Raw genomic sequence first — 9,215 nt, forward strand, 5'->3', positions numbered from 1 at the left:
TTCACCGTGCTGGCCTTCCCAGCGGGGAGGGGAAATTGCTGCGCTCCAGCGAGATGACGACCTGGCAACATGCAGCGCCACAAAGCAGTGCCCACAGGAAGGCACCGCAGAAGTGCCGGTGTCCGGGAGTGCCCTGCTCAGCCCCTGCTCAAGGGAGGCTGCCCAGCCTCCACCCTGGCTCCTCTCTCCTCCTCACTGTGGTCTAAGGGCTCCCAGCGAGGGCTTTGTCCCAATCCCTTATCCTGGCTTATCCGCCTCTGACCTCCTTTCAGGACAGTGCAGCTGATGCCAGGGATTTCAGGGTGGTTCTTTGCGCTGTTCAAACGAGGGCAAACCCAGGGGGATACGGGGCAGCAACACAAGCGGAGAAAAGGGTTTGAAGGACTAGAGGGGAGAAGAGATCAAGTGAGTGATGGGGTGGGGCAGGCAAAGCTGGATTTGGGCTTGTCATCTGGCTTCCTCGGAGCTGGCCCCAACAGGGGCAGGTGGACGTGGGCAGAGGGATGTGACCACGGGCAGTATGACCACATAAGCAGAGAGGCACTGCATCTGGCATGGATCTTGCTGTCCAAACCCCACTTTAATGGGGTCCTGTTCCTCTCTCCCCCACGGGGAGCATGACCAGGGCACTGCTGCAAATGAAGCTCGCAGCTGCACAGGCACGGCTCTGGAGGAAGTTCCTGTGGCGCGTGCCAGATGGAGTGAGGAGCACTGCCAAAGCGGCTGGTGGGGGATCCCAGCCCAGATGGACATGGTGGAGGGCCCTGCGCAGGCTCCAGAGAGCCCTAGTGTCACTGACTGAAACTCCCCAGTACGGAAAGATCTTGCTAAAGCTTCAGAGCAGTGCGATTTCCTCATGCCCATGTGATTTCCACCCACCGGAGGCAATGGGGTTGAGAGCCAAATCCAGCTGCCCCCAGCCTGCTTCTTAGCTCCCCTCAGTGCTGTGATGTGCTATCTGCAGCATCCCCACCCCACTGCAGACACGCACACACACACACACACACACCCCCGCCGCTGCCCTGTGCTGAGCCCTTGTGCTGGGTGTACCCCTGCTAGATGCTCACACACATCATAGCGTGGTTCTGGCTGGGGCAAAATGTCTGCTTCGTGGTGCTTACCCCGGGCCCAGCCTCTGCCCTGAGCTTTGCGTGGGTCTGGTCCTGCTCAGGACTGAGTGAATCATTCGTGGGATCTGGGGGCGGAAAGCTGGTGAGGGTGGGGGGTGACGTGCACCTCGCTGCTGGTCCCTCTCCGTGGGGATGCAGCTCCCTCGCATCACATGGCCCGATAGCTGGCGGGGTAAGAAGGCGGGATGAGGGGGGAATGAGTTGGTCTGAACACCCTAGGGACCAAACAGGAGAAGCTCGGTAGCAGAGGAAGGATCACGAGCGTTCAGGCAGGGCCAGGTCCCCCCTCCCTGTAGAGCCTTTCTCCCACGTCTGAGGCACTTCAGCAAGATGGCTTGTCGAGCTGCTGGCCTCCTCCGTGCTCCCGGTGCCCCAGCACAGCCTGACTGGGTGGCTCTTGGGAGGGACAGGAAGACTGAGGCAGCTGCTTGGCTGGGGGGACACAGCTGGGGGTCTGCGGGAGCCGGGTTGGAGAGGGGATGAGGGTTCCCCCCGGCCTGCCACCCCCCTGCCCTGCCCTGCCCTGCCCCAGGCAGCCGCTGCTCATCTGGCTCCCTGCCCACTGAGTATGGACACAGCAGCCGCTCGCCGCTCACTGCCTGCTCCTGGCAGGGACCGTCCTCTCCCCCGGCAAGGGGAAAGGAGATGCTGGGAGTTGGTGCCCTGTCCTTGGTGCCCCCCTTGGCCGGGGGCACCTCCTGGCTGCATCAGCTGGTCCCTCCCTCTCTGCTGCCCGTATCAGGAGCCATGAGAAGGGGCCACTGTCAGCTGTAGTGCAGGGAGAGAGTGAAACAGAGTTCCCAGCTTGTCATCTATCTGCAGCAGAGGGGCAGAATAAATTCAAGTGGATAACCAGTTCCTGCACAAAATGTGCTTGGATTCCCACAATCGGTTTTAATAGCAATTTTAAAATTTACTTAAGCCAGTAACTTTAGCTCTAGCTCCTAAGGTCGCCCGTCCTTGAGCTCCCTTCTCTCTGTCAGCGTCTTGACATGAGATGGGTGAGCACCACATCCTGAGGCCTCTCAGAGCTGAACGTGTCCTGGTCCTGTCCTGACCTGTCCCATCCTGTCCTTTCCACAGATTCACCATGGCGGTCGAGAGGATCCACGCCCGGGAGATCCTGGACTCTCGCGGGAACCCCACTGTTGAGGTGGACCTGTACACACACAAAGGTACGCAGACGCGGACAGGAGACGGAGGGGAAGCCCTGCCCACCCCGGCAGAGCTGTTGCTGCACTGCAGCCTGGCACACTGTGCCAAGAGCGGGGAGGGTCTTCTCCAGTGAACCCCCGGCAGAGAGCGAGCCAGGGGAAGAGGCAGAGACCGAAACTCTGCTTGTGGGTCTGCTTGTACGTGTGCTCAGCAACTCCGCACACGTGCCAAGGCAAATCACGAGGAGAGAGCTGGCTGCTGACTTGAGCTGGGTGCCTCCTAGGAGGTAGCAAGGACATAAAAAATAGTTAATACGAGCATATTTACCTTCGTGCCCCACCCCCATAATGACCTACAGCCGTGCTTTCACTCCTGGGACACGGTGCAAGTTCGGAAGCACGTCCCCAGCCATGCTCATGAGGCAGGGGAAGGTTTGTCCCTGAAACCTCCGTGCAGGCAGGTACGTGCACAGGCGTCTCCGCTGGAAGAGCTGCGTCTGCGCTGGGCCCAGAGCTAGGTGGCCTGAGGGGTGAGGGGCCACAGCAGGCACCCAAACAGTCTCTTCCTCCTTCACTGAGGCAGACGCCCAGCCGCAGTCTGAGGGGGAGGAAGCCGCTGGCAGCTGGGGGTCAGGCTGCTTCTGAATCAGTAAGAGGGCCGAGGAGCCAGACTTACACCTGTCACCCACAGTTCCAGAAACGGTGGGGACCTCTGGGTGCCTGAGAACCGGGTTTCCCAATCTGGAAGCCCTGGGCGCGTTTATTTCTGCCACCCTGGTGCTCCACCTCGGGGAGGTGCTCCATCTCTGAGAGGACCAGCCAAGAGCAGCCAGCCAGCAGAGCCGTCCATTGGCATAAGTGGCTGCCACCTCCTTTACACCAAAAGCAGGCCACAACCTCCCTCAAAAGCAGGCCACAACCAGGTGCACAAGGGCTTTCCCTCCTTTTCACTCTCACACCCGTGTTTTCTTGTTTCCCAGGCATGTTTCGAGCAGCAGTCCCCAGCGGTGCATCCACCGGTATCTACGAAGCCCTGGAGCTGCGAGACAACGACAAGTCGCGTTTCCTCGGAAAAGGTGGGGAGATGCTGCTCCGCACCCCGTCCCCCGGGCTGCCTGTACGTGGGGCTTCGCCAGAGGCTACCGCCCATCCGCTGGTACAATGTGGATGTGTCCCACTGCCCTCGGGGAGACCGCGGAGGCACAGACCTAAAGATCACGCCTCAGCCTTACCTCACTGTCTCCCTCTCTCAGTCTCTCTGTCAGTCCTCTCCCTCCCTCTTGCCACGCTCCTCTTTGCCTCACCCTCTCTCTCTCTCTCTCTCCCTCTTTCTCTGTTTCTTCCCTTCTTTAGGGGTCCTGCAGGCCGTGGATCATATCAACAGCACTGTCGCCCCAGCTCTCGTGGGCTCTGTAAGGATTTCTCTTTGTTCTTCCTTGTCCAACGCTTACTCTGGTCCATCTCTGCCCTCGATCTCTGTTTCTGCCTCTCTTCATCTCACTCGGTTAACAGACACATAGTGATGCTCTCTGTAATCCCGGGCACGCCCCTCCTGCTCTCCATGCCTGTATCTGTCCACAGCGATCTTTTCTCTGGGCAGAAAGGATTTAATGCTACCTGGTCCACCACAGCATCTCTGCCGCCTAACTAGTCCCCTCGATGCTCCCTGTAGAGCTCTCTCCCTCTCCCAGATGTGCTCCTCCTCAAGCACTGAACCTCATTCATATGTCTGTGCCTCACCCCCATTCGTCCCACCCAGCACTGATGGTGTGATGAGCAGTGACCGTGCTGTGCGAGGGCTGGCAGCCACCCCAGCACCGCCTTGCAGGGCGGTGGTGTCACCTCTGCAATGGAAGACCTGGAGCCGGCTCTGAGGAGAGCGGAGCTGAAGCCGCATGTTACACCTAGTGCAGAACACGGTGGGGTCTGGCTGAGAGCCCAGCTCTCTCCACCCCTGAAAAATACTTGGCCTGCTGGAGGGCTGCCTGTGTTGGGCCTATTCCTGCTCTTCACCTCGCTCCCGGAGACGGCTCCATCCAGTCTGCGTTCGCTTGCTTGGGGCTGAGCATGTCCCATTGTTCTGCCTAGATTCTGTGTTGCCAGAGCACCACAAAGCTCCCGGGAAGCTGCCAAGAGGCTGCGTAAATGCCCAAGGGAGTCCGTCTGTGACCCCAGCATTGCCTGGGCTGCAGCTAACGCCCTCTCCAGCGGGGGTTCCTCTGCACTGCACTGCAGCAACATCATCGTGGTTACCGAACTTGTCTATATACCGAGGCACTAGTTTCCAGAGCTTTGTGTGTACGTGTTGCCCTCCACACTAAAAAGGTCCCGATACCCCCGGCTTCTCCATCAACGCCTCCTTTCTCACACACCAGAGCCAACAGCTCTTCTCAGCCTCCCCTTCTCAGAAGCTGTTTCTTTCTCGCAGGGCCTCTCTGTGGTGGATCAAGAGAAGATAGACAATCTGATGCTGGAGATGGACGGCACAGAGAACAAATGTAATCCGCTCCTCTTTTTCGGCCTTGGCAGTAAACAGCACGGGGGGCCGCAGGGCTGCAGCGGGGGGCGCTGTCAGCGCGGTGGGGAGCCCACCAAGGCTGGGCACCTGCTGGGCAGCAGGTTGCTGCCCGAGAAAGCTAACTCCTCCTTGGTTTTGCCCGCAGCCAAGTTTGGCGCCAATGCTATCCTGGGAGTGTCGCTAGCCGTGTGCAAGGCAGGAGCTGCGGAGAAGGACGTCCCGCTGTACCGGCACATTGCTGACCTGGCCGGCAACTCCGATCTCATCCTCCCCGTGCCAGTAAGACTCCTCTGCCCTTGACATCCACTTTCAGAAACTCCAACAAAAAACCATGGAAGGGTATGGTGGAAGGTAGAGAAGAAAGGGATATAGGTCTGAGTGCACTGTACTCGTCGAGGAAGCAAACCAAGGCCTGAGACTTGTTTCAGTTTGGAAAAAGAGGGGCCTGAGGAGGATAGGGCAGAGGTTGTGGTGGGAGTTGACTGGGGATCTCACTCTTAGCACAAGGACCAGAGGGCACCATGTGAACCCTCTGGGGCACAGTCCCAAACAAGGACATACGGGTCTTCGCATCAGGGCTGGCTGCCCTGTGAAACTCCTTCACAAAGGGTGTTGTGGATGCTAAATTTTCCTCAGAGTCAAGAAAAAAGGTCCTGGAAGAGACAGTAAGCTAGCACTGTTGATAAATACGTACGGATAAACACACCACAGATAAATACACATAGCCTGGGAAATCCCGGAGTGGGAAACGGGTGGGAAAGCCCTCTCCAACCATTTGCTTTGAGCCGCTGTTGGAAAGAAGGCCCTGGGCTTGTGTGCCTTTGGTGTCATGCATCGTAGCTGATGTGTTGCGTTACCCTGAGGGATGTGGTGTGAATGAGCATGGTGACTCATCTGAGAGCCTCCTCTAGGTGGTGCCAAGACCGGTTTCTTCAGCTCTGATTCTCTTATTGGACTCTTCCAGGCTTTCAACGTGATCAATGGAGGCTCCCACGCGGGCAACAAGCTGGCCATGCAGGAGTTCATGATTCTGCCCGTGGGAGCTGAAAGCTTCCGCGATGCCATGCGCATCGGGGCTGAGGTCTATCACAACCTCAAGAGCGTCATCAAGGAGAAGTATGGCAAAGATGCTACCAATGTGGGTGATGAGGGAGGCTTTGCCCCCAACATCCTGGAAAACAGTGAAGGTGGGTGAGAGCCCTGCAAAGATGGGGTACCACTGCCTGCAAGGCTCACAGCATTCCCCAAAGATTGGTTCAAAATACGATGCCTCAGTGTCATTGACCTCCTGTGTTAGGCTCCTCCTCCTTGAGATGGCCTTGATCTGTCACAGTGTCTCTGTACAAACCTTTCACGCGTGTGCACACTTTCCAAGGCCTTCCCCAAACTCGTCTCTGACCTGTGGGATTCGACTTTAATTCCTCCTTTGGACATGACCTCCATAGCTCCTTGGCATGTTTCTCTTGCACTCTGGGCTCTCTTCCACCTCTCCCATCACACCTTCAGACTCTCAGTGGCTCTCAGGACCCTCCCAGGGGAGGTTCCCACTAAAAGGCAGAGCTCTCTGCATGGGGTGAATGTCCTGACTGCAACTCTCCTCCCCCCAGCTCTGGAGCTCCTCAAGGAAGCTATTGACAAAGCAGGCTACACCGACAAGATTGTCATCGGTATGGATGTGGCAGCCTCCGAGTTCTACCGTGACGGCAAATATGACCTGGACTTCAAGTCCCCAGATGACCCAAGCCGCTACATTTCTGCAGATGAGCTGGGTGACCTCTACCAAAGCTTTGTACGTGATTATCCAGGTGAGCTGCTGTGCTTGGCAGTGGGGAATCAGCACTAGTGCGGCGCACTCGTCAAGCGCGTGTTTTTGGAGTGGGAAGGGAGGCAGCTTTGCCTCATGTCTCTTGTGCTGTCCCTTCAGTGGTCTCTATCGAGGATCCCTTTGATCAAGATGACTGGGAGGCCTGGTCCAAATTCACAGCCAATGTGGGGATTCAGATAGTGGGAGATGACCTGACAGTGACAAACCCTAAGCGCATCGAGCGAGCTGTCGAAGAGAAGGCCTGCAACTGCCTCCTGCTCAAAGTCAACCAGATTGGATCCGTCACAGAGGCCATCCAAGCGTAAGTGCAGCCCGCTGTCCTGTGAAACGGTTGGTGATGAACTGTAGCAGGGTGTCATGCTATCCATTGGGTGAACAGACTTCTGTGTCTACCACGGTGCGGGATGCTGTGTGTGGGAGGACAGGGTACCTGGATCTCACCCTGTGCGGGTGCTGGTTATAGGAGTGGGAGCTCCTGACTGCATTTCTCGCTCCTCGCAGCTGCAAGTTGGCTCAGGAGAACGGCTGGGGCGTGATGGTGAGTCACCGATCCGGGGAAACCGAAGACACCTTCATTGCTGATCTGGTTGTAGGACTGTGCACTGGGCAGGTAGGTGAGACCCAGGCCACGTACAGGCCTGGAGGAAAGCGAAGGGATGTGAAGACAGAATCCCCTGTCCCACCACAGGAAAGTGGTGCAAATCGTGTCAGTGCCTTACAGTGTTTGTTTTGGGGAATGCTTTACAGATAAAGACGGGTGCTCCCTGCAGGTCTGAACGCCTGGCTAAATACAACCAGCTCATGAGGTAAGGGGCTCCAGGGATGCGAACGCAGAAGAGAGCACGGGGCAGTGACTAATTGGGCTGAGAGGAGCTGAAAGCCCAAGGTTAGATGGGGCCTGTGGGGGAAATGTTATGAAGACAAGGTGTAGAGATGACAGGAGGATCCCGGGAAGACCTCTAGAGCAGACTCCTTCCCTCCTACTTGACATGAGGGTGCAACCCCAGAGGCACCGCAGCTGGCAGGAGCTGAGCTCCTCCTGCCCCTGTCAGCACAGCCTCTTTAGCCCTGGGTGCCTCCAATGTTCCCTGACACATGCCGTCTCTCTCCTGCAGGATTGAGGAAGAGCTTGGCGATGAAGCACGCTTTGCTGGACACAACTTCCGCAACCCAAGTGTTCTTTGAACATTGTCCCCAGGGCACAGCCACCCTGCTGCTCTTTCCCACCTCACAGACTCTGAAGCCCCCTTCCTTCCACTGCTCCCTTTTTTGCTCTCTCTGCCCCCTCCTCCACTCGGTTTCCTCTCACCTCAAACTCCCTCAAGTTCAGGTGTCCCTGGCTAGACGTACCCAGGTGAAGGAAGAGAGAGAGGCCTACACCCTGTCCCTTGCTTTGGGGTCATAAGCATTTCTGGATCTAGGCATTGTGTGTCTTTCGTTTCTTGTGCGGGGCCGCATCCGAGCCACTCTGTTCACGTGTTAGACCACGGGAGCATGCTGCCCGGTGTGTTTCCCTTGTACGCCAAAGCATGTGCGGTGAACATATGTGCGTCGGCTGGTGTGTTTGGACAAGTGTCGCACCTGTAGCAGTGTCCGGACGAGCGTTGCCAGTGGCTCACTCCCGTTGTGCATGTGTGTAGGTATACGTGTACTGGCCTACGGCGTCCCTGTGCCCCAGGCGTGTGTTTGCGCTGAGCCCCGGTGGGACCCGAGAGTCCCCTCCTTCCACCCCGAGTGCTGTGCTGTGTTGGGCTGTGCGTGTCGGCAGCTTAGCGTGGAAGTGCACTGCTGACCCTCACCGGGAGTGCGTGTGCGTGTGCGCTGTCTGTCTCCGGGTCAGCACAGAGTACTGTGGGGTGATATATTAAAACACGTTGTCCGTAAACAAACCCATGCTCTCATTTGCTTCTCGTGATGTTTTTCTCTCTTTTCCCTTCCCTCTTGCACTCCTTCACCCTCTCCTCTGCCCATAATGTCTGCTTCACCTTCTGGACAGCCCGTGCTCAGCTGAGCAACAGACAAACTACAGATCCCTAAGCTCAATTAAAATGTATTTCACACCTGACTTGCCCGGCTTGGTGTTTCTTTCTACAAGCCAGCGTTTGGGAAATGGGGACATTTTGCCATCAGAGCAGGAGAGTGTCATACAGAAAGGTAACCGAAATGAGCAGAGAGGACTGGCAAGAAAAAGAAAAGGCCCAGGTACCCCCACACCTTTTCACAGCCTTGTCCCACAGCCAGACTGCTCTGTCGGCCACCCGGATGAGGAACGCCGAGGGGAAAGCAGGTGAGAGGGTGGGAATTGCACCTCCCCTCTCCACCCGACCGTGCTGTGCGAAGATGTGCTGTGCAGGGGTTTTGATTGTGCTCTCTGCTGATGGACAGACCTCAAGGTGGGCCACAGGCCAGCAGCCCACTGGACTCAAGTGATGGTACACTGGAACTGCAAGTCTTCGGAAGAGTAAAAGCTGATGCTCCTCCTCCAAAAGGGGCTTGCAGAGCTGCGAATGAAAGGGTAGGTGGGATGTCAGTCTCTCTCAGCTCCATCATGTTTCACAGGGTGTTAAGGGTCGAGGTCCCGAGGTAAT

The 9,215-nt window shown here is 57.1% G+C and overlaps 1 protein-coding gene across 2 annotated transcripts in view; it reads left to right on the forward strand.

The window, feature by feature from the left end:
• The window catches only part of ENO2 (enolase 2 (gamma, neuronal)), a 9,556-nt gene extending 1,180 nt beyond the window's left edge, over positions 1 to 8,376 (forward strand). The window contains exons 2-12 of one of the 2 annotated variants that reach the window (XM_010132240.1): positions 2,214 to 2,305; positions 3,265 to 3,360; positions 3,638 to 3,696; positions 4,713 to 4,782; positions 4,948 to 5,081; positions 5,767 to 5,989; positions 6,410 to 6,607; positions 6,727 to 6,928; positions 7,129 to 7,237; positions 7,375 to 7,433; positions 7,743 to 8,376. In XM_010132240.1, the coding sequence (XP_010130542.1) occupies positions 2,221 to 2,305; positions 3,265 to 3,360; positions 3,638 to 3,696; positions 4,713 to 4,782; positions 4,948 to 5,081; positions 5,767 to 5,989; positions 6,410 to 6,607; positions 6,727 to 6,928; positions 7,129 to 7,237; positions 7,375 to 7,433; positions 7,743 to 7,812 (1,305 nt within the window). In that variant the 5' untranslated portion in view covers positions 2,214 to 2,220 and the 3' untranslated portion in view covers positions 7,813 to 8,376. Of the gene's footprint in view, positions 1 to 2,213; positions 2,306 to 3,264; positions 3,361 to 3,637; positions 3,697 to 4,712; positions 4,783 to 4,947; positions 5,082 to 5,766; positions 5,990 to 6,409; positions 6,608 to 6,726; positions 6,929 to 7,128; positions 7,238 to 7,374; positions 7,434 to 7,742 lie in introns of those variants that run through there. The other variant, XM_010132241.1, reaches the window with a different exon arrangement.
• Positions 8,377 to 9,215: the final 839 nt, after the last annotated feature.

Source organism: Buceros rhinoceros, unplaced genomic scaffold (genome assembly GCF_000710305.1).
Source record: "Buceros rhinoceros silvestris isolate BGI_N320 unplaced genomic scaffold, ASM71030v1 scaffold39552, whole genome shotgun sequence".
Lineage (NCBI taxonomy): Eukaryota > Metazoa > Chordata > Aves > Bucerotiformes > Bucerotidae > Buceros > Buceros rhinoceros.